Consider the following 26,116-nt stretch of genomic DNA (forward strand, 5'->3'; position numbering starts at 1 on the left):
GGCTAACAAAGAAAATAGGCTAAATAAGGCTCAAAAGGGTTAAACCTACAAAACATATGCAAGGGATTAAGGCTTTTTGGCTCTAGTGTTAACTAAACAACTTCATCTTGTCTTTGTTATGGAATCAATTTTAAGCTTTGAATGAAACAGGCATGAGTTCTAGTATTTGGAACTAAAATGATGAAAAAACATTCTAAGTAGCAACCAAGCAAAGAAATAATGAGACCATGCAATTACTTTAGAAAACAAGAATTCACAGATTAATAACTCTCCAAACAAGGAATAGGTTAAAGTCTCTCAGGGTTGTAGCGTTAGTTTGAGTTTCTTCCTTCAAGCATGTTACAAAAACTTATTTTTTCTCTCTTTGTGATTACATGTGAAGGAAGGGGAGGGCATCAGGTAGTCGACATCCGGATAAAGAAGGAGGGGAAGGGCGTCAGGTAGTCGACAATCGGCACTCCTAGGTTACGTCGAATCCTTATGAAAATGAATCCAGAACAAATTCGTGCTAAAACCAAAATGTCACCCATAAGTGGCGCATAGTGTGGCCCGAGCACAGTGATAAGTGAGCAAGGGTGGCTGTATCTCCATCGGCACCCGGATGCAATGTTCAATGAGCAAGAGGGTCATAGAAACTTCTTTTTGAACGACTCCACTCAAAGTTGTTTGGGAACATATGCTCCTATCAACTTTACACAAGACACACAAAAGAAGTACTTTGATCCTACTAGACGGGGGAGGGTGAAGAAGTTAAGACAGAAGGTTAGAGTTCAAAAGAGTATAATGCATTTAGGAACGTGGAATATAGGAACCTTAACGGGAAAATCTATGGAAGTAGTGGAAGTTATGGTGAGGAGAAGGATAAATATTATGTGCCTATAAGAAACTAAATGGGTTGGTCTTAAGGCAAAGGATCTAGAAAACTCAGGTTTTAAACTTTGGTATTCGGGCACAACTAGAACGAGAAACGGTGTTGGCATCATCGTGGACAAGACCTTGACACAAGATGTTGTAGATGTCAAGAGGGTAGGAGATAGAATCATGGCAATCAACATTGTAATAAACAAGAACTCATCAATGTGATTAGTGCGTACACACCTCAAGTAGGGTTGGATACGAGTTTGAAGGAGAAATTTTGGGAAAACCTTGGAGACTTGGTGCAAGGAATTGCTCAGACGGAGAAGGTATTTATAGAAGGAGATTTAAATGGACACGTGGGCAAGGAGACAGGCAACTATGGAGGTTTTCATGGTGGCCATGGTTTTGGGGAGAGAAATGAGGATGAGGAAGCTATCTTGGATTTTGCAATGGCATATGATCTCTTCTTAGCCAACACTTTCTTTAAGAAGAGAGAAGAACATGTGATCACCTACAAGAGTGGTTCGTCAAAAACACAAATAGATTTTCTTCTAATGAGGAAATAGGACGGTATAACTTGTAAGGATTGCAAAGTTATACCGGGAGAGAGCTTGGCTAATCAACATCGCTTGTTGGTGATGGATATACATATCAAAAGAGAGAGAAAAAAGAACAAGACTTGGAAGTGCCCAAGGACTAGATGGTGGAATCTAAAATGAGAAAAACAAGCCATTTTCAAAGAGAAAGTATCACCCAATGCGTGTGGGATAGAGAGGGGGAAGCTAGCCAAAGGTGGGATTCCATGTCTAGTTGTATCCGAAAAGTAGCAAAAGAGGTATTAGGAGAGTCCAGTCGCAAGCCTCCATTTTCAATTGCGGATCTCAGTCAACCAAATTCATCCCTATTCCTTTGACCCCACCATCGTCTCCTCTAACACACCCCAACCGAGGTCAAGGCATATTGGCCGTCACGTGAGAGTGATGTAGCCATGTGCACCGGAAGCGATAAAGTTAGCAAATATACGAATAATTAAAAACCATATTACTAGAGTGCACTACTAAACAGAAAGTAATAGGAGTTAGTTACAACAGTCAACACTCTTAATCAGAGCATAAAGTCTAGGTGCAGTCCAGTAGGACAAGTACTAGTTATACAGTACCAGGAATGTCCTACTATTATTCAGATAAGTCAGAACAGCCGACGCCCTTGAGCCACCAACAACAAGCTTACTTCAAACCTGGAGGGGCGCAAAACAGAAAACGTGAGTGGGCAAAAACAAATGTTTTACAAATTCATTTCATTTATCAATATACTAACCCCTCGCTGTAAAACATGTATAATTTTTCCTAGAATCAGAATATAAGCATATACATAAATGAATATGAAAATATATCAATTCAACTCATACTTCACATAATCATAAGCATATATATGTCATGCCAAGATATGACAGAGTAAGAGTAAGCAATTCAGGTAAGAATAAGTTCATAGAAATATGATATGTTAGCCGGAACCCCTGAGGTGGTCTATACTACTGAATTCATAGCTCAAAAGTAAATCTAGCCAAAGTCACTACAATGACCTATACGGCAATATACTGCACATAAGTCGGAACCTCTAGAAAGGGTTTGTACGACAAGATTGGGTGAAATACAGTTATGCTTAAGACTGTGCACTTAAGTTAAATCACTAGTCACCTACGAGTAGGAACCATGAATAAAGTCTGTACAACAAGACTGTGTACTTAAATTGGATCCAATATAAGCATATAGTACGGGAGGTGACGTAAATAAACAGGCATGTACTTCACATCTCTGGCTAAATCACAATCACCCTAGGTGCAGTTTTATGAGCTCAACCTTACTCAATCACATAACACATCATTGATGATTCACATAACCAAACATAACTTACCTGAACTTACCTGTGCCTCCACATCACCACATTTATATATATAAGCAACCATGCAATACAGATTCAAAATATAGAAGCATTTGGCATATTATTTCAAAGCATATTTTCCTTAGAAATGCATTTCTGGGAAATATATCAAGTATATAAATATATACTGAAAGCAAAAGCCCACTCATTGGTATGTCGAAGGGTCGTAGCCCCCGAGTCGCCCGTGGATACGCTCGTCCTCGGGATAAGTCTCACCTATATGCGAATTAACTATAAAAACTTCTCATACATTGCTCAATTTTGGTATTTAAATATACCAACGTGACCTACACAACCTCACGAACATCGTGATATTTTTAGATAAACTTTTAGGTGGCTCACGCGCCCCCACGCGCCGTGGAAGGCACGGCCTCACGTGCCCAACACGCGCATCATCTTCAACCTCCAGACGTCGGAATAGTGTCGCTGGTGCCGGATTCTAGGCAGACCTGCAACTGCCTTTTTCTCACTCGTTTTTGCACCATTTTTCACGCAATATATACCAAAATGAAGCTCTTAACTTGTAGAACACGATCATACTAATTTAAAGCTCTAAAAGTCACGGGATCGCACAGGAGAATTCCAAGAAAATCGGCCAAACTTCGTCCATACAATCCCGACGTCCAAAACCTTCAAACGAAGCACTCTGAGCTTTCTTAGGACCTCACTAAGCTCGCTATGAGCTTGGATTGTCCTAAAACATAACCATTTAAAAGTTCGTGAATAGTGCTCAACTTGGAGCTTGAAGTTTGAACGTGATATCGAACGAGGTCTTACCTGAACTGGGTAACTTTGAACTCGTATGGTACTCACGAACACAATGGTACTAATTTTGGCCATGATCCGTGAAGTTTCAAGGGTCTTGGGTGCTTATCCGTACCATTTCAAAGGAAAGAGAGTGAAACCGAGAGAGAGAGAAGAGAGAGCACGGGAGAGTGAGAGAGACAGGATGTGTGGTCCAGATTTTTAGGTCACCAATCAAACAACCCATTTTCCTTACTTCCAATTGGGTCCAAAATAATAGGAACTTAACACATTGGTCCTCAACCACACATAGTCCCACAATGCCATAAACGCTCAAGGGAATTTTAGTCTTTTCACATCAACGATAACAAAATAATGTACATTTCCGGGACGGGTTGTGACATCTTCCTCCAAACCTCTCTTCTCTGATGACCCACCCCCATCCCCTCCTCCAATCGACGAGAATGGCCATGCCGCTGGTAGTGGAGAGCTCAAACTCAGCCTTGCGCCTATCGTCGTCGTTCTCATCTTTCATGTAGCTCAGACTAAACCCAAAGAAGCACAGAGTCGAGAATTTGTACATCTCATCGACAATCGTTGCCGTCGGTGGGGTGGTCCGGCGAGGTTGGTTGAGCAAACCAGGAAAAAGACACGAGGAGGACGGCTAGACGAGGACGTGAGGAGGAAGGGACGCGAACGGTCTTAGCAGTCCCCTACTGATTGGGGGGTCTCGCTAAGCCCTTCTAACGAAGTACTTAGTCGATGCGTGTCCTGTCAAATCCCATTAAACCTAATCCTTGTGCAAACCAAACATGAGACTACACTAGTAATTAGTCTAGTCTAGGCCAGTCCCCCCTAATCTGGTCAAACAAACACACCCAAAAGTACACAAATCCTTTCTCACCATCCATATTCGAAAGGATTATTTTTGTTCATCACTATAAATTATGGTGTATGCTCACCATCTCTTTATCACCGTTAAATGAGTTTGAATTTTGAGATTCGTATAGTAAATAGTCACAAATCTCAAAATTCAAACTCATTTAAAGTGTAGTGAGCATTACTACCATTTGACAGTGGGCAAAAATGCACTCTAATTCCAACGTTACTATTTAGACCGCTTTTCAAACCTCTTCACTCTCACTTTCTTATTAAACCCAAGGTTCTAAAAGACGTTAGGCGCTAGTCGGATGGCGGGTTGGGGCCTAGTGCCTAAGTGGGTGTCTAGGCGAACTATGCGAATTTAAGTAAATATATCATATTTCGTGTAAATAAGTGTTTGCTTATACATAAAATATATATAATTTCATCAAAAACTACAAAATAGAATGCATATATATATTATGAAGTATTGGAACATAAAGAAAACATGTGAAATAAGGATATAAGGTGTGTTCATTTAAGTATGCAACAAATCTCTTACAATTTATTGAAAAAATAAAATAAAATGTAAAATAAAAATTATCTATTTTCTGTCTAAGTGAGTTGCGACTTAGGCTGATTTGGGCAGATTATGCGGTTGTCTCAGCAAGTCTATGTGCCATTTTTTAATTTTGAAACTAGTGGACATTAATCAGACCCGTGACCAGCCGAATAGGGATTAAACCCTACGAAAAAAACTCTCCACCCACCTCCGTCGCCGCTACCGCTGCACCATGGCCTTCTCCGAGTTCCGGCCTCTGGACGAGAAGGTCCTCATAGAGTACATAAGGGCCACGCCTTCTCTCGCTTCTAAGCTAGGCAACAAGTTCGACAACTTAACCATCAAAGAAGTTGGCGATGGCAATCTCAACTTCGTCTTCATCGTCGTTGGTTCTTCTGGTTCTTTCGTCATCAAGCAGGTAAATCATTTTTCACCATATGGGTAGTAATGGGTTCTGGATGTTTGATCAAATTGTATTGGATTCGAAGCAGCTGATGATTTTTCAACACTTGGGTAGTAATGGGTTTGTGGGATTTGATCAAGTTTTGTTGGGGGTCCTACTCCAAAGTGTTTAATTTGTGTTCTTAGACTTAGACTTTGATAGGGGTAAAATTAAAATCAGTGTGCTTTTGATGTCCCTTGATGAAATATGCTAATGGGTTTGTGGTGTCAGATCAAATTTTGTTAGGTTCAACTCCAAAATGTTTTACTTGGGTTCAACTCCAATGGGAGTTTTTTTTTTTTACTTTGATTGGGTGAAAATGTAAAATTAGTGAGCTTTGGATGTCGTCTGATGAAATACGTTGATTGGTTTTGCAGGCTCTTCCATATATCCGTTGTATTGGGGAGTCATGGCCAATGACAAAGGAAAGAGCATATTTTGAGGCATTGGCACTTAAAGAGCATGGAAGTTTGAGTCCTGATCATGCTCCTGAAGTCTATCATTTCGATCAGACCATGTCTTTGATAGGCATGCGCTATTTGGAACCCCCGCATATCATACTGAGAAAAGGGTTGATTGCTGGAGTTGAGTACCCCTTGCTGGCTGACCACATGTCCGACTGTATTGCAAAGACTCTGTTCTTCACATCCCTCCTGTATCACAATACCACAGACCACAAAAAAGCTCGTATGAATGTATTTTCTTTTAGTTGATTTTAGTTTGTTTTCACATAGTTGTCATGTACGTTTTTGTTTTCTTATAACATGTTGGAGATAGAATGCATGAAGTTGAAATGCTTTGAAGGGAATGTATATGAAATTGTGAATCATAGCATACACTTATATCATTTGAAAGGATGTTTTTGTCCTGGATCTTGATTGGTTGAACATTTTGGTCCTATTCCAGAATGGTATTGTTTTGAACCCTGCCAATAGTTTGATTTGGTTGTGAGAGAAGAGAATAATCATGCACCATGTTCTCCAGTTGTGGTTCATAATTGGCTCGCTTATACTTAGCCAAAATGATTAGGAAAGTCATTGAGTTTAGAAAAAAAAACAATTTCTTAGATTGATAATCTCTTGTTGAATTCTGTTCAGTTTAACACACGACGTGAGAAAAGGAACTCAACTTGAATCTTAGTATTCTAAAATTGATTTCAACGTGTACAGATTCAATTCCATTGCAGTTTTGCCTTATGAACAATCTGCTATTGTATATATATCATAACTCGTCTTCATGTCCACTTTCTGCGGTTGCCGAATTTTGTGGCAATATGGAGTTATGCAGGCATACTGAGCAGGTTGTTTTTTCTGACCCTTACAAAGTATCTCAATATAACCAATGGACTTCTCCTTATCTTGATTCGGATGCTGAGGCTGTGCGGGGGGATAAAGCTTTGAAGCTTGAAGTTGCTGAGTTGAAATCCTTGTAATGAGACTATCGAATCTTTGTAGCAGTATGATTCTCTATGTCATGTTTTCATTTTAATTGTCATTTGAACGATCAAATTGCCTCTTCTGTAGGTTCTGTGAGAGAGCCCAAGCCCTAGTACATGGAGATCTTCACACTGGTTCTGTAATGGTGACTCATGATTCAACTCAAGTTATAGATCCAGAGTTTGCATTTTATGGACCAATGGGTTTTGATATTGGAGCTTTTCTGGGCAACTTGATTTTGGCTTTCTATGCACAAGATGGGCATGCTAATGACCAGAATGATCGAAAAGTATGTCCTGGTCCATTTCATCTTAAATCATTATCTTTAACTCGTTGCTTTCTACTATTCTTTTCTTCTTGATGAATTCTTTTCAAGTTTTTCAGCTCTTGTGACGTTATTTGTTTTTCAGTGTTATTTATCATTTGCATATAATTTGTCATGTTGTATTTCAATGTGATTATTCTACATTGTTGTTAAGTCATTTAGTTCTGTACGTGTATATTGTTATTGTTCCCCTATGTCACCTATCAAGACCTTGCTAATCATCTTAACTATCACGTTAAATTGATCTTCAGGATTTCTCAAATAATTTCATCAACCTTCATGTTTGTGATTTGTTGTTTCATTTTTGAAATGTAACCCGGTGGAGACCGGAAATGTTGTATTTTGATAACCATCCATTGGATAGTTGTGGACTGGAAATATTGGCAACATCTGCTAGATGTTTCAGTGTAAGAAGCCGGGTCTGTTTCTTTAGTGAAATCGGTGGTCGCCTTGTGAGTGTTCAAGTTGAAGAACAGATCAAAAATTAGGGAAGGCCACCTCTTCAGTCAGTACTGGTAAAGTTAAAAGCTTGATTCTCTTAAGACATTTTTAGAAACTTCTTAGATTATGAGGAAAAGGTAAAAATCAGAGAAGAATGTGATCCCAATTCAGTTATCAAAATATAAGCTTTTGTAAGATCGAGATTTGAATAGAAGGAATAGATGCAGAGTTTGTCCTTACATTCGATGGTGGATTCGAGATTTGCTTTAGTTTCAATGGTAGAAAAAGCTTTGCTGTTTCTTTGAATATAACATGTGGTGTTTTTTTAAAATACATTTTGAGTATTTGGAATTTCGGATGCAGTTTTGGTTGCCAGATAGTTTAGATTTAGTTATTGTTACTATTGGTATTTAAAAATGGTTTCCCACCGATGCATGTGCCTGGCTTATGATGATCCAACAGCAGGGGTGTTTGTGCAACTAAAAGAAAACTTCATGTAGTTTCAGTGTAATTTCTGACAGTATAAGGCCTGTTCTATAACATGTTAAACCTGAGAGTTATGGAGTAACAGTTACAAGGGTGGAGCTAGGAAAGTTTATATGGGTGGGCTATTTTTCTTTTTGTGTTCGAGGTAGGCTAATTTTATCAAAGAATGCTGTGCTAATTTCAAAATTAGACAACTTTGGCTTATCAAACTACATGCTGCTTTCTAAAATTCCAAAATTTACCCTAGGCCATAGCCCAACCTAGCCATACTCTACCTCCGCCCTTGATTGGTTCATAGTTCGACTTGCTATTATTAGTGTTTAGTTATGGTGTGGTGTGATGGTCTTGTATGAAATTTGCTTTATGATGCAGGCATACAAGGCTTGGATTTTGAGGACAATTGAAAACACTTGGAACCTTTTCGACAGGAAATTCCTTGCACTATGGGATGCGAACAAAGATTCTGGCGACGCATATCTACCTGCAATTTATAACAACCCTGCGCTTTTACAGCTTGTACAAAAGAAATTTATTAAAGATCTGCTTCATGACACTCTTGGATTTGGCGCTGTGAAAATGATAAGGTGAGAAAACAGACTGCATATTTCTTTAGTTCTCGTATTTGATGTTTTTGCCCAAACGAAATTTATTGAAAACTAATAATGAGATCTATTCAGAATCATGATCATGCATCTTTCATTTATTTTCATTCTTAACCGGAATCCTCTTCTCTGATTCGTTGCAATGACCCATATGCACAGACTGCTATCTTGTTTGTAGTTTTGTGCCATTCTTATGTGGTCTCTTAACTCCTTACCCGTAGCTTCTATGAGATTTTTGTTTTCGTAACTCGGTAGTCCTTTTGAAACCAAGAGGGAAGAGCTTCTAGACCAGAAAACCCCGTGCTTAAAATAAATATTTCACGGTGAAGGATGGCCTACTAGAAGAAACACCACAAACACACACACACACACACAGCGCTTCAAGAAACTGTTGAATTAATTTCGATAATAATGCTTTTATTTTTGTTGTTAATAGGCGAATCCTTGGAGTTGCACATGTTGAAGATTTTGAGTCAATAGCTGATGCCAGCAAGCGGGCGGGTTGTGAGCGTCGAGCTCTTGAGTTAGCAAAGCTCCTTCTCAAGGAGAGGAAAAAATTTCAGGACATTAACGAAGTTATTTCAGCCATTCAACAACACCAGTAAAAGTAACGACTTCTGAGACGGTTCTACGAAAAATTAGCAACATGCTTGAAAATTTGAAATAGTGATTTCTGGGAAGAAATATACAAATGTTAGGTGTGGCTGCTTGTAATTTGACTTCGTCTGGCCATGAACATACTAAATAAAAACATGGCTTTTTTTTTTTTTTTAAGGGAACACTACCTCAACCTATATGCTCCACTCACAAAGCTTCAACATACAAGCTTCAACAAAAGAAAATTCAAAGAACTTAGCGAAGAAGGCTTTGGTTTATTAAACACAATACGTTGAAATGAAGGAAAGCTTATTTATTGATATCTCCGATAAGTTACAAATATGTACATATACTTGAGTCAAAATAAACAAACAAGAGGGAGCTTTCACAAAGGTTGTTTAGGAGAAGTCTCAGCAGTCGGTAGAGCCCCAGAAAGAGAAGGCACCGGAAGGGGATCATTCGGAGCCTCAGTACTGGACAAAACCCTAGAAGGAGGAGGCATCAGAGGTTGATCATTTGGAGCTTCATTACGCGGTACAGCCTCAGAAGACGAAGGCAATAAATGCCTTTGGAACAAACCCACAAATCTCTGATGATCAAGTAAAACCTGACCATCAGATTCCTTCATCTGGTCAAGCTTCCTCTTCATGTTTGTAGCATAGTCATGTGCGAGCCGGTGCAACTGTTTATTCTCGTGCTTGAGCCCTCTAATCTCCTGTTTGAGACTCATCACTTCAGCCGCCAATGATTCAACTTGGCGGGTTCGAGCAAATAGGCGTTGGGCCATATTAGACACAGAACCTGCACACTGAACACTGAGAGCCAGAGAATCCTTAACAGCCAACTCATCAGACCGTTTGGAAAGTAGTCTGTTATCTTTGGGAGTGAGAAGGTTCCTGGCCACTACCGCAGCGGTCATATCATTCTTCATCACGGAATCCCCAACGGTAAGAGAACCAGTAAGGGAGACAAAGGATGGGCGCCATATGTTGTCTGGAGAAGGCGGGGCTGCCTCTTCAACAAGGTTCAAGTCAAAACGACGGTCGGAGGGGCCAGACATTTTCAAAGATGTTGAAAAGAGAAGAGGTCAGACAAATTAAGATCTTAGAAGTGCAAGAATGGAGCTTCTACTGGTGGATATTCAAGTGTGCTTTGGAACTTAATGTCAGCCCCTATAAAAATCTGCACTCGACGAAGCTTCAGAAATTGAAGAGGCGCCTGCTCAGAAATCGAAGAGGCGTTTGCTTTCTCAAAAGCTGGGCTGCTCAGAGACCACGAGGGTCGATCTCAGAAATCGAAGAGGCGTTTGCTTTCTCAAAAGCTGGGCTGCTCAAAGACCACGAAGGCCGATCTCAGAAATCGAAGAGGCTTGCTTTCTCAAAAGCTGGGCTGCTCAGAGACCACGAGGGCCAATCTCAGAAATCGAAGAGGCACCTACTTTTCCAGCCTTGTCAGCACCTGTCACACGCACACTCAGCTTTGCGGAAATTATAGGCATTCTGTCGAAGATTTCTGGCGAAGTAGAAAGCACATGAATCGTACTGTTCAATCACCCACTTCCTGTTGGAAATGTGCCCTAAAGCCAATCATGTGATGATACTTTACGGACATTTCACATGTTAAACTAATCTAGTTTAACATATAAAGGGCATAGATTATTGTTTGAGCCGTCTCATATAAATGTTATATGCTTAAACGATAAAGTCCAAGGAATATGTGATTGGGAGAATGTAATCTAATGAAGTTAGATTCTTGAGACCATTCTTTCGTAGACACATCCTAAACGTTCCTGATCATAGGATTGCCAATTGGGCATTGACAGTCCGTCAAGATCGGTACGTACTATGTCTTCTCTCAGGGAGAGTGATTAGTCTCGAATCATTGGTGTGTGTGACATCAAGACAAGTACGGTAGGTGCTCAATAGAGAATGAGTTCACTGAACGCGATCAACGAAGAGTTCTCATATTCCATGTCACATGAGAACTCATGGTTGGGATAATGCAAAGTAGTCATTTGACCTGAGGCATCATAGTTGTCTTGTGGTTAAGACCTTGATCTTTGATTATGTCAAAGTCATCCCACCAGGAGGGTGTCCACGGCATCGTTGGGGTCAAGCCGCTTAGCTATGGAGACAAGTGAATGCGCAACAAGGGATCTCTAACCTTCAAACCGTTTGAGGGAGAATACTCTCTGATATGATTTGAATCTCTGGCCAGAGTATGAATGAGATTTGGGAATGCGTTCCTAATCACATTCAAGGTAATCATATAAGCACAAGACACACATTGGATAGTAGACATGAGAAAATAAACTATCAAACCAAACAATGTGGTCAAGAGTATTAGATTAGAGAAGGACCGTATTGCATTTGTAATCCCAGACTGAATAGGTTCTCCACCTCTTCTGATTAGCTTGGGTAACCATGACATACGGCTAGGTGTCACTCATGGTTTGTGGAAGCCCTAAACGTGTGTAATCACTAAAGGGAGAATTGAAAATAGTTTCAATTCACAATCGATGTAAAATGGTTTTAATCGCCCACTACCTCGCTAAAAGGAACCTAATGGATCGTACACCGTGTAAGGTAGAGATGGACGAAATAAATGAAATGAGTAAGATTAATTGAATGGTTTAATTATTTATGGCAAGGATTAATTAATATGTTAATTAATCAAACGAATAAGTTCGTTAAAGACCACGGGATAGTTTTGGACCTTAAGGCCCAATGGGCTTCGAACGTCAAGCCCATTAACTTAAGTTGTATGACAATTTAATGAATAAAGATTCATTAAAGCCCAAAAGCCCATAAATCCCTATATGGCCGGCCATGAGGAATGAATTAGGGTTTTGGTTATTTAGGTCACTTAAAGAAGTGACTATATAAATGACTTTATAGCCAAATATTCATTAAGTGAAATAAGGGTTTATTTTTGGGGAAAATGGGTGAGAATTGTCTCTCCATTTTCTCTCTAAAGAGGCCAACACCTTGGAGGTGATTAGCTAGTCATCTAATCCTCCAAGGTCACTCATTCATCATCCAATCTCTCCTTGGTGTAGAGACTTAGAGGTTCTCAATTTTGGGAACTTGGAGAACCTATTCTTCCATCCAAATCCATGGATCTAAGAAGCAAGGAATGAAGGCCCTATCTCTTTGGGTGATTAGCCTTTGCTTATGCAAAGAGGAATCTACAAAGGTATTAATTTCAACTCACTTATTTTTGAGTTGATTATTGGTTCACCAATCTACTAGGCTTTGAATTTCATGGTCATGTTTTGTTTTTGAGTACATACAAGCATGATTCCGCCTTTTAATTGTTAATTGCATGCTATATGATGTTGCTCAAATGAACATGTTTTACAAAATAATTCCTTCAAGTGGTATCAGAGCCTAGGTCTAGTAGTTGGTGAATCCTTTTGTGTTTTGTAGTTCATAGTATGTGATCTAAAAGTTGTAATTGTTACAAGCTTTATTCTTGCTTCTTTGAAAGTAAATTTTGTTGGAAAATTTGCTATCTCAAATGTTGTAGATGTTGTTCATATGAGCATGAATATTGGAGCTAAAATTTGGTGCCATGCTTTTGGGAAAATTCGGCCAAAATCAAAGGGTGAATTTTTGGGTTCTTGTTTGACTTGTTAAAAGTGTTTTAATGTGTTCTTTGGAACCCCTAAGTACCCTAGTTTGGTTAGATGTTATTTCCCTTAAGTAAGAATGGTTTTGGAATGTTTTTGGGTGGAAAAAGTTCATGGAAAAATTTGGGTTTTTCATGGATGTTCTTCATTGTTCTTGATGTTCTTGCCAAGAACAAAAAGGTTTGGTGTTTTGATTCAAAGTTTTGATTTATTTCATAAAGTATATGTGATATGTTTTTAAATGATTTATCATGTATTTAAAGTGTTAATTATTTGTATAAATGATGATTGAAATAATAATGATTGAATTATTTCATAAACATATCCTTTTACATACACTTGCATGTTTTTTGACAAAACTTACAAATCAACACACACACCACTCTTATCCTCTCCCTAAAACAGGCCACTCCCTCAAAGGGAGTACTTTTGGGGCTTTTATGCAATTACATAAAGTTTTGATACTTTTGTGTATTTGCACTTTGGCCCAAAAGTTTACGTTTTTACGTTTAGGTCCAAAAACGCTAAAGGACAAATTGTTTTGATCCTTTAATGATGTTTTTGCATTATTAAAAGTTTGGGTTCTAGTTGTATTTACATGAAGTTGTGACTTTTGTGTATTATACAAAGTGACCCCAAAAGTTTTTGTTATTGCAATATGGCCCAAAAGTTGAGGTTAATTGCATGATGGCCCAAATAGGATGAGAACAAAATTGTTTTGTCTCTTTAAATGAGAATTGGATTTTCATTTTGTTTAGCTCCATTTAAATCAATTTTATGGATACAAAAACCAAATGAAAATGTTGCATTCATTAATTAGTTAAAGTGTTAATTAATTAAAGGGTGATTATGAACCTAAGCCTAATATAATTGAGCTATGTGAAAGGCGTTTCAAATTTGTTTGAACCATGGGAATGTGTAGATTAGATTTTGGTTGTAATTTGATTTGATCAAATGTTGTAAAAGGGCTTAAGCTCTTCTTTACTTTAAAGTAATTTGTTATATGCAAATGTTGTAATGAGCATAAGCTCACCTTTACTTTGAAGTACTTCTTTCTTGCTTTATACGATATGCATGAAAATGAAGTAGTTGGGTCCAACGCCCATAAGACAACACGCCTTAATGTGATTAAACGCGTAACTAAAATCAATCTTCATTCCTAGACCGAGGTTCAACACAAGGCTCGTGTTGAATCTAAACAAAGGTTCATAATCATCCTTAGGCCCTAAGACAACTATGTAGTCCATCAAATGAATGCAAAGTTTATGTTAGTAGTATCATATACTCTTGCTTTAAAAACCGTTTTAAAAGCATAGTGGGAGTATTATGTACAACTAAAACAATGAGATGGAACAATAGTTGTAATAGGACCAAAATAGTTTTAATAGAGATTAAAATGTATGTTTATATGTGATGAGACCTAAAACCCTCAACCAAACCAATATTAAGTTGATAAGCGAGAGATGTTTAGAATATCTCTTCGTGGCCTTCCACCGTGGTGGGATCCAATCGTTTATGACTTGTACACCGGCTTCACCCTATCATGGGGGAGTACACAGTGCATGCTTATACTCAGGAGGAATCCATATACATATGATGAGGTGAGTGTAGGCAACGAGGATAGCTATATATCGTATCATCGTGAGGCTATTCTTGAACCCCTTCACACACTAAGCATGGTGGGAAGAACTTAACTAAGTGCAATGGAACCAATATCATATCATTGTGAGGTTACATTCTCTAGAGGCCAAATAAGATGGGTACTTGCATGAGTTGCAAATGAGTAAGCGTACTCTCTCATTATTATTGTTGCTAGCCATATATCGTATCATCGTGAGGTGGGCTTGGTAATAGTGAGCCTCCCATAACCTACTAGGAGTTTCATCCAAAACTCTCGAATTCCTATGAGGGATATGGAATTTGCCAAAAATAGTGGGTGGTGCTATTTGATTTAAAGACCCAAATCAAATGGCTTAAAATCAATCAATTTATATTCGTTATGTATTTGATTACCAATATATTTGCAAACGCTATCCAACACTTGACAAAACCGAACGTTTAGTTTACGGACTTGGTACTACAAAACCATAGATTGTCTTTAATGGCTTGTAAAAGTACCAAAGTAGTCTCATCCTCACAATCTTACTATTGATAATGTATCATTAGAAGAATATGTTAGAAAAGGTCTATCATAAAGAGGACAACACTTTTAATGTCATAATTCTTCAATTACAATTTGTTGTATGAAGAAATAGGAGTTGCTTTGAACAACTCTTAGTCAATGCAAACACTTAGTGCTTGTTTCTTAGTTAAATGAACAAAGAACTTGAGAAGAAAGCACAAAGGCATGAACACTTTATGTGCCATGTTTCTTCACTTACAAATTGTTGTATGAAGAAATGAGAGTTGCCTTGTACAACTCTTGAAGGTTTGTAATTATGTTTAGAACATAATGGTTGGTTGACAAAAATAGTCCATTAACATGGACTTATGATGATTTTGAATCATTAAGTGTTGAAGTGATAAACCACTTAACGAGACGGAAACTAGGCAAGGACTTCACCTTTGTTTCCCTATCCTAATCGTTCACTAAGTTTATTGTAAACTATATAGTGAACAATAAACCACATGCTCTCCAAAATTGTTTGATGTGTATAACACAATTGAAAAAGGTTTCAAGAGAGATAGTGAGAGTTTAGGGACCATGACTAATGTAGTCAAAGGTGAAAGTCAAATAAAGAAGATAAATAACTCCAAGGGAACAAACTTTCTTTATGAAAGGATGGACATTGGAAGGGGTATTTGCAAGAAATGTCTTGCAAGTGTCAAGAACACACTTTTCGAAGGTGTTGTAAATTGTTCTTGAAAAGTTCAAAACAGTTGGTTCTTCTACTTGAATGCTTGATTCCGTATTAGTGACTATGTTTTACAATCGTTGTAAAAGTGTGGCTAATAAGAAGTAGAAGATTAATGAGAGAAGAGAAAGTACTTCACATTCGAAGCATGAATCAAATGTAGATCTCTGCGAAAGCAGATGGTACTTACTTCCTCATATGAACTACCAAAGAAATTGGAAAAACATAGATTGTCTTTATATTCCAATTTTAAGGAACTAAATTCCGTCACTATGTGAAATGGATAAATGTTTTGTTTGACAAAACAATGTTCTTTATTAATCAATGATTAGATTATGGTAATCTAATTAATTATCTTTATAGTAGAGATAATATGGTGGTGTTAACTGTTTAGAAAATAATGATGCTTAAAACCCAAAAGGTTGCAGGGTAGTGACTAATCCTAACTAAAGTTGTGATACCTCTAAAACATAAATTACGAGTTGGTCATAAATGGACGCTTTGGATCGTTAGATCCGGATCCAATACCTTCTTGTTAAAATTGTATAGAGGCGAAATGTTCGAATCTTTATTCTTTTGGAAAGAAGAAAGAATCACAAAGTTGTTGAGGTTAATTCACTTAAATGTTAGTGGCACTTGTCCACAAACATAATACTACTCATGTTGGATAACATTCACCGAAGATCACTCTCGGTTGGACTATAGTTTATTTTGAATAAACACAAGTCCGAATACTTTGAAAAATGTTTCAAAGAATTCAAGAAATGTAAGTTGACGAGTAAGACATCTAAAGTATTTACCTCCTTAGATTTGATCCAAGGAAAGGTAACACTTTAGATAAGTTTCCTTGAAAGATATCAAGGAAATAGCATCATAAGATAATCTATTTCTCCATTAGGAGAAGAACGAACTTGAATAAGATTTAGTTCGTTAGATGTTATCTATTACCCATATATAGGATATATACTTCTAAAACAATATGATTGTCAATGAGAAGATCTTCCAATATTTTCATGACTCCATAAGATGTAGTTGGAAAGAAAGACAAATCTTAAGCATGTTAAAGATTTGGGGTTGTGTGCTAACAAGCAATATTTGTTTTATAATAATCTTGTAGGATATCCTTAAAATAACTTTTGGATATCGCTTCTATAAACCAACTAACAAATGTTGTTTTGTTGGGTAGTTCATTGTAATTCTACAATGTGATTTGCCTAAAAGCAAATGAACGAGAGATAGAACTCAAAGAATGGGTTCTTTGAGAGACAAGAAAGTAATCAACAAATATAACAACCTAGTTCCTATACCACAAGCTCCAAGGTAGTCGATAAGGATTTATAAACCGTCTCAGTTGAATGGTTTTGAACTTTATGACTATGTCATAGAGTTGCACCTCTTAATTCGAAAGAAATAAGAATGAAAATCCTTATAACTACATTGAGTGCATATACGATATATACTCGAGGAAATGGTAAAGTACCATTTGACTCGAAATAATGAAACCTTCATAGCTAATTGGTAGCTTAAGGTGACTACAATCAAAGAGAATGGTTGACTTTGAAGAAACCATCTTTGAGATAGTCTTGGTTTCAATTAATTCGAAGATTGCTAACTACAACTAAATGGTGATTCAATGTTTGGACATAATATGGGTTTCCGAAACCATTATTAAGATAGTCTTGATAATATATGTCTAAAACTATAAATCACAAGACATGTAAGTTGTAGAGATCCATCCATCATGGATCTTAGCAAGTTAGTGGGAGCTATTTGCATTTTATGAGAAAAGGTTCAAATCGTTTGATTTCTCATAAAGATATAAATGAATCTTTTGTTTACTAGTTTTACAAAAGATTAGTGGGAGTTAATCATGTTCCTAAAATTTAAATATATATGATATATTAATTTTGGAAATGAAAAGAATACTTCTTCGTTAAAGTTATGACTTTAAGCATTCTATAAACGATAGAATGTATATGGGAGATATAGTCTATATACATGGGATGGAAATCTATAATGATATATTTCATGATATAATTGGATTATATCAATGCCTAATAATAGACAATGGATGCTAGGAAGTTTCTCATATGATGATAAACTTCAATAAGAAAGGACGATTCTAGTGAGACTAGCAAGTTGCCCTTCTCAAAGGGAATGTACCCCTTTGACTCCCAAAGAAATAATGCGTAAATAGAATCCTTTATGCATATGCACAAAGGTGATTTATGTATTTCATATTGTATGAAAAACATTGATATGAGTTGTACCTAGAACGGTATAAGATGATATCAGTGCAAGCCCAGGATCAGAACCATGGCAACTGTCAAGTGAGTCCTTAAGTATTTAAGAAATACTAAAGGATAAATTCCTCAAAGATCGAGGAAGAATCAAAGTAACGTAATGGAAGCGTAAATGTATTAGATTATGAATCTAATCCATCATTGGATGTTTCTTCATTATGAATGAAGAGATAAACGAATATCTCTTTATTATGACTAAAGAGATATTTGGATGGAAACATTAAAGTAATGACTTTAGTGTGTTCCATTATGAATGCAAGATATATTGCCATATAGAAGTTTACAACAATGTTGTTTGGATGGGAAAGTTCATTTATGAACTCTCTATTCGGTTCCAACCAGAAAGTGTATGACACTAATGGGGCGATAGCTCAAGCCTGGGAATCAAGGTCTCATCAAGATCCGAACACAAATGAGAGACTGAACCACATGATTGAGAATCATGTATAATGGTGACGTCGGTATTCTCAAGGTTGCTTCTATGGATAACACATATAGATATCCACTGTCTAGGCCTACTATTCAGCCATTTATGAAATGACTACAGAAGAGATATCATCATTGATGATCAAGCTGATTGGCTCTAGTACAAGTGGGAGATTGTTGGAAATGTGCCCTAAAGCCAATCATGTGATGATACTTTACGGACATTTCACATGTTAAACTAATCTAGTTTAACATATAAAGGGCATAGATTATTGTTTGAGCCGTCTCATATAAATGTTATATGCTTAAACGATAAAGTCCAAGGAATATGTGATTGGGAGAATGTAATCTAATGAAGTTAGATTCTTGAGACCATTCTTTCGTAGACACATCCTAAACGTTCCTGATCATAGGATTGCCAATTGGGCATTAACAGTCCGTCAAGATCGGTACGTACTATGTCTTCTCTCAGGGAGAGTGATTAGTCTCGAATCATTGGTGTGTGTGACATCAAGACAAGTACGGTAGGTGCTCAATAGAGAATGAGTTCACTGAACGCGATCAACGAAGAGTTCTCATATTCCATGTCACATGAGAACTCATGGTTGGGATAATGCAAAGTAGTCCTTTGACCTGAGGCATCATAGTTGTCTTGTGGTTAAGACCTTGATCTTTGATTATGTCAAAGTCATCCCACCAGGAGGGTGTCCACGGCATCGTTGGGGTCAAGCCGCTTAGCTATGGAGACAAGTGAATGCGCAACAAGGGATCTCTAACCTTCAAACCGTTTGAGGGAGAATACTCTCTGATATGATTTGAATCTCTGGCCAGAGTATGAATGAGATTTGGGAATGCGTTCCTAATCACATTCAAGGTAATCATATAAGCACAAGACACACATTGGATAGTAGACATGAGAAAATAAACTATCAAACCAAACAATGTGGTCAAGAGTATTAGATTAGAGAAGGACCGTATTGCATTTGTAATCCCAGACTGAATAGGTTCTCCACCTCTTCTGATTAGCTTGGGTAACCATGACATACGGCTAGGTGTCACTCATGGTTTGTGGAAGCCCTAAACGTGTGTAATCACTAAAGGGAGAATTGAAAATAGTTTCAATTCACAATCGATGTAAAATGGTTTTAATCGCCCACTACCTCGCTAAAAGGAACCTAATGGATCGTACACCGTGTAAGGTAGAGATGGACGAAATAAATGAAATGAGTAAGATTAATTGAATGGTTTAATTATTTATGGCAAGGATTAATTAATATGTTAATTAATCAAACGAATAAGTTCGTTAAAGACCACGGGATAGTTTTGGACCTTAAGGCCCAATGGGCTTCGAACGTCAAGCCCATTAACTTAAGTTGTATGACAATTTAATGAATAAAGATTCATTAAAGCCCAAAAGCCCATAAATCCCTATATGGCCGGCCATGAGGAATGAATTAGGGTTTTGGTTATTTAGGTCACTTAAAGAAGTGACTATATAAATGACTTTATAGCCAAATATTCATTAAGTGAAATAAGGGTTTATTTTTGGGGAAAATGGGTGAGAATTGTCTCTCCATTTTCTCTCTAAAGAGGCCAACACCTTGGAGGTGATTAGCTAGTCATCTAATCCTCCAAGGTCACTCATTCATCATCCAATCTCTCCTTGGTGTAGAGACTTAGAGGTTCTCAATTTTGGGAACTTGGAGAACCTATTCTTCCATCCAAATCCATGGATCTAAGAAGCAAGGAATGAAGGCCCTATCTCTTTGGGTGATTAGCCTTTGCTTATGCAAAGAGGAATCTACAAAGGTATTAATTTCAACTCACTTATTTTTGAGTTGATTATTGGTTCACCAATCTACTAGGCTTTGAATTTCATGGTCATGTTTTGTTTTTGAGTACATACAAGCATGATTCCGCCTTTTAATTGTTAATTGCATGCTATATGATGTTGCTCAAATGAACATGTTTTACAAAATAATTCTTTCACTTCCCACACGCAACAGTAGCTCATGGGTACCACAGATAACTTTGCCAAAGTTCTCTGACAAATTTGAGACACGTGAAGCTTGCAGCTCCCACTACATCGCTCTGACCAAGAAGGGTAAAAGAATTGCAAAGAAACAACACTAACAAAGTTTAGACACATAAATTTTGAAGGTCTAGCTACCATATTATTACCCACAAGGGTAAAGGAACAGTACCACTGCTGGATAATTGGAAAGTCCCGGTGTGTCAACCTCTGTGCTTCGTGGCAAGGTAGACTAGCAAACATGCCCAACCTTTACTCACATTCGAGAAAACACTCCCAACAAGATTGCTTGCTCCAAAATCGAAGAGGCACCTCCCTCCGAATCTCGAAAGCCAGACTCCCAACATGATTACTTTCTCAAAAATCGAAGAGAGGGTAAAGGAACAGTACCACTGCTGGATAATTGGAAAGTCCCTGTGTGTCAACCTCTGTGCTTCGTGGCAAGGTAGACTAGCAAACATGCCCAACCTTTACTCACATTCGAGAAAACACTCCCAACAAGATTGCTTGCTCCAAAATCGAAGAGGCACCGCCCTCCGAATCTCGAGAGCCAGACTCCCAACATGATTACTTTCTCAAAAATCGAAGAGACACCGCTCTCCGAATCTCGAGAGCCAGACCCCCAGCAGGATTGCTTTCTCAAAAATCGAAGGGCCTCGTTCTCCGAATCTCGAGAGCCAGATCCCCGACAGGATTGCTTGTTCGAAAACCGAAGAGGCACCACTTTCCCAACTTCAAGAGCTGGATCTCCTTGGATAAAGCTTGTCTGTAATCTTCACACGCAACATCAGCTTTCCAGATACCACAGACCACTTTTTCAAAGTGCTCTGACAGAGTTAAAACATGTGAAGCTGGCAGTTCCCACTACCGTGCTATGACCAAGCAGGGTAAAGGAATAGCATTATTACTTGATGTTAGGGAGACTTCTATATATGTCGATCTTCATCCCTAACGGACAGGCAGACCTGCAAAAATGCTCAACCCTTTCTCTTATCTGAGAGGGCACTCCCAACGAAACCTTTCGAAATATTCAGCTTTCTTTCCCCCCGATAATACCTCTGTAAACAAGCTATACTAGAGCAAGAATATCTCATATCATCAGGGTTAAAAGCAAGAGTATCTCATATCATCAGGGTTAAAAGCAAGAGTATCTCATATCATGCTTTTTCCCTGTCTTTTCCTTTGGCCTTGTTCTTACCTGCAAGACAAGGAGAAAGAGAGCAATCAGTCAGCACTTGGAATCAAGCTTCCAGCCAAGAACTGACTGCCTGGAACCCTTTACCTGATTACTTACCTGACATTGCTCTCGAGTACTCATCTTCAACATCTTATGCTTCCAGGGAAGATACCGCATCTGCCTGAGGAACAGATAGGGCAAGTGAGAATGATACAAGGAAGCATGTGGAGACAAGCGTAACAGCACATGTGCCGATACATCCACTACTCTGTCAAAAGCAAAAGTATCCCATATCAGCAGGGTCGAACGTACTCTAGATTTGATGGACTTGTTTTGACCCTCAAATTCTTCAGTCGGCCTTATACTCTGGAGGAAACCAGAAAACCCTCCAGCCCAGTTCAAGAATAAGCATGTGGAAAGTTACTTCTTCAAAAGCAAAAGTATCCCATATCATCTCTTCTCATTTTTCTTCTCTTTATCCTTCATGCTGCCTGCAAAATATGGAGAATGTGAACAATCAGTCGAAGCTCTGATTGCTTACCTTGTCTGTCACCTCTTTCAGCAGATCCCCTAGCTCGGCGACTTGGGGGACTCCTACTACATGGTTTGTATCGCGCTTGACCAAGCATGAAACTACAAGTAAGCTTCAAGTGAAATTGATACATTACCTTGTGCATCTCCACCAGTTACAGATAACACCCCTGGATGAAGGAAGAGTACTTCCAGAGAAGATGCCACATCTACCTATGAGACAGATAAGGCAAGTCAAGACGATACCACACTCCGGTACTTAGAAGTTTCGTGGCTACGAGATCATTCTCCCACAATATTTCCTAATGTCATTTGTACTAAATCATTCACTTGTACTCACTAAAGGAGAGCTTGAACCTATGTACTTGTGTAAACCCTTCACAATTAATGAGAACTCCTCTATTCCGTGGACGTAGTCAATCTGGGTGAACCACGTACATCTTGTGTTTTCTTTCTTATCTCTATCCATTTATATACTTATCCACACTAATGACCGAAGCAATCTAGCGAAGATCACAAAAAGTGATCGTTTTCGCTACCTAGGATCTATCTTGCAAGAGAACGGAGAATTAGATGGAGATCTCAACCATAGAATACAAGCTGGATGGATGAAGTGTAAGAGTGCATCCGGCGTGTTGTGTGACCGTCGTAGGCCACTGAAGCTCAAGGGAAAATTTTATAGGACGGCAATAAGGCCAGCGATGTTGTATGGCACAGAATGTTGGGCGGTGAAGCATCAACACGCACACAAAATGGGTGTAGCGGAGATGAGGATGCTTCGTGGGATGTATGGGCACACGAGAAATGATAAGATTGGGAATGAGGATATCCGAGGTAAAGTAGGAGTAACCAAAATTGAAGGAAATATGAGAGAAAATTGGTTCCGGTGGTTTGGACATGTGCAAAGAAGGCCTACTGACGCTCCGGTTCGAAAATGTGACTACGGGACAGAGGTTCAGGGCCGAAGGGGTAGAGGAAGACCTAGGAAAACTTTGGAAGAGACCCTAAGAAAAGACTTGAGTACTTGGATCTAACGGAGGACATGACACAAAACCGAGCGCAATGGCGTTCTAGGATTCATATAGCCGACCCCACTTAATGGGAAAAGGCTTTGTTGTTGTTGTTGTTGTTTTTGCTGCTTTTATGTGATATATTCACTTACTGCCTTGATTAATGTCCTACTTGATCATCCCTCATCTATTTTCCAAGCTATATGTAATTTCATTGTATTGAAGTGGGGTATGCGTAAAAATACTCCAGTCCTGCTAAAGCAGTAAGGCTCTTCTCTTCGAGAAGTACTTACACGAACCCGGTTTACAACCATGTGACATCACGATTTAGTAAGGTCATACCACTTACAGATAAACTTACCCAGTAAGGCTCTTCTCTTGGAGAAGTACTTACACGAACACATAGTAGAGTAACTAGGGGTGGGCACGGTATGGTTTTGTGTGGTTTTAAGTGAAACCGAAACCGAAACCACAACTTTTTGCGGTGCGGTTGGGTGCGGTTTTGAAGTCAAAACCGAAATGAAACCAAACTGTTTGGTTCGGTTTGGTGCGGTTTCAAACGGTTTCGGTTTGGTTTTTTAGATAAAAAATCTACAATTTAAAATTTATACTTATCGACATATACCATGGTCTCATTTTCCTCACATACATTAATTAACCACCCACATGAGAATTCTTTTCTTTACTCTAGCTAGCTAATTGCACAGATGATAAACTCTTGCACATGTGATAAACTTTGTGAGTAGGAAAAAGTACCCAAATGAAGTGCTGCAGCTTATTACTTGATTAGAGATTCAGTCTTGTATCTCTCCTTCTATGACTACTCTTATTTGATGCTCATTGTTTCTTTTGAGTTTTCATTTGCATTTCTGATTAATATATTATATAGGCTATCATTCTGAACTTGAATTAGGGTTCTGAGGGATATAACTATGACAAAATTTTCATCTTTTCCTGTAAAGAAACATTGAGATGCCAAGCTTGATGAGGGATATAACTTGGAAAAAATAATCATTATTATGACATGCACATACTAAATGTATGGACTCTAACAAACAACTAATTAAAACATGACATATAATTTGAGATGCGGTTTTGGTTTCAGTGTGGTTTTCAAAAGCCAAAACCAAAACCAAACCGATTCCTACAATGCGGTTCGGTTTCAAAACCGCAACCGTTTCAAAACCGCAAAATCAAACCGTTCGGTGTAGTCCGATTTGGTTCGTGTTTCGATTTCGGTTTTCGGTTTCAAGTGCCCACCCCTAAGAGTAACCCCCTTCTTGTCATTTATTCTTCATCAATACTCTAATTTGATTTGATTATATCTACTTACGTTTGATGTGATCAATTTATTGTGTTGCAGATTGACTTGACCTCTCATATAGTGAAGGTTTTCTTGGCATTAAAGGTATGGCTTTTTCTGTATTGTTGAATTTTCTGTGTGGTAAATTGAACCCAGTTTGTAAAAATTTCAAAACTTTGATGGGTTAGGAATAAATTTTAAATCTTTGTCATGGTTTGATATTTTGTACATCTTTCATTTATGGTTTTCGATATGAATGTGGATACTCGAGTATAGGTTCAATCTTTGATTTAAGTTTTCATGCTACACTATCCTTTTCGGCGCAAATCTTGCATGATGTGGACCAATGAACTACCTTTGATTTTGAATACTGGAAAATACGGATCGTTATATTTACAAATTGGCATGTTACACTTGCATAAAAAAAAATTGTTTTCATTTTGCCCTTAAGCCCTAATCTCTCCCTCCTCTTTCTAAAACCCATCTGACCAAGGTATAATGGGTATTGTTTCTATCTGCATGTTGTACTCGGACAAGCCTGTGAAGGCCGAACAATGGATTAGGAGATGAACCAAGCCGGCGAAGGAATCAAGGGACACAGAGCTCTAAATATCAGAGGTATAAATTCGCTTCCGTGATTTTTTTTATTTAATTAATTTCAACCAGGATCTGAGAAATTCTGAGTCATGGATCTATGAATAGTATCTGTGTTGAGTCTCTGAGCATTTCGATTTTTGGTATCAAATGGTCTATGTAATGTCTCTGTGTATTGGTTCCATGTATGAATATGATTTGTTTTATTCATTGTTTCCTATAGTTGATAATAAACTTTAATATATAGTTTGAATGGATTGAAGATTTGGTTTTGACGGTTGAAATGTTTGACTGAAGATTTTAGACTCAATCAAATAACCGTTTATAAGAAATTAACACACATATGAGACCTATTTTAAAAGAAAAATAAACAAAGGTGAAATCATTTTTACGACTATAATTTGGTTTTGTCATTTATAGATGATATTCCTTGATAATTATTAGATAAAATCTAATTTTGACATGTCTACCGCTTGCATTGTACTGAAATGTCTTAAATCTTTCACTTTTATACCGAATTAAGGGCTGGTTTGGTATTGCTGTGCTTTAAAAAAAAGCTGCTGTGAGAATAAGCGGCTGTGAAATAAATCAGCAGAGTGTTTGGTAAACTTTTTTGTAAAAGTGCTTTTGAAAAAAAAAGCAGTCTGATAGTGGGTCTTTTCATTAAAGGAGCACTGTAGTTCTGTGTGCTTTGAAAAAAAGCCAGTTTTCCAAAGCTACAAATTGCAGCTTCAGCTTTTTTCTTTGATTTCAGCTTATTCTCACAGCAGCTTCCAAAATAAGCCCTTTTTTTTAAGTTTACCAAACACCAAAAACACTCCCAGCTTTTTTTCATAGGAGCTTTTTTTAAAATCACCTCAACCCCAAACTGGGGCTAAGTATTAGGCTGCAACAATGTTTTCTAATGTAGATCCATGTGGCATATAGGAAACCAGAGCTTTTGGGGTTTGAATATTTTC

At 38.0% G+C, this 26,116-nt stretch overlaps 1 protein-coding gene across 3 annotated transcripts; it reads left to right on the plus strand.

Moving 5' to 3' along the window:
- The first annotated feature begins 5,069 nt into the window (after positions 1-5,069).
- On the plus strand, positions 5,070-9,472 carry LOC103401297 (methylthioribose kinase). Of its 3 annotated transcripts, none has more exons than XM_029109647.2 (6): positions 5,070-5,384; positions 5,786-6,103; positions 6,688-6,836; positions 6,932-7,133; positions 8,469-8,680; positions 9,135-9,472. In XM_029109647.2, exons 1-6 carry the CDS (start codon positions 5,199-5,201, stop codon positions 9,301-9,303), a joined length of 1,236 nt encoding a protein of 411 aa, XP_028965480.1. In that variant the 5' UTR covers positions 5,070-5,198; the 3' UTR covers positions 9,304-9,472. The 3 variants fall into 3 exon arrangements, with proteins under 3 accessions (XP_028965480.1, XP_008338229.1, XP_028965481.1); XM_008340007.4 differs by having other exon boundaries at positions 5,786-6,095; positions 6,734-6,836; XM_029109648.2 differs by having other exon boundaries at positions 5,786-6,091; positions 6,658-6,836.
- Positions 9,473-26,116: the final 16,644 nt, after the last annotated feature.

Source organism: Malus domestica, chromosome 10 (genome assembly GCF_042453785.1).
Source record: "Malus domestica chromosome 10, GDT2T_hap1".
Taxonomy (NCBI): domain Eukaryota; kingdom Viridiplantae; phylum Streptophyta; class Magnoliopsida; order Rosales; family Rosaceae; genus Malus; species Malus domestica.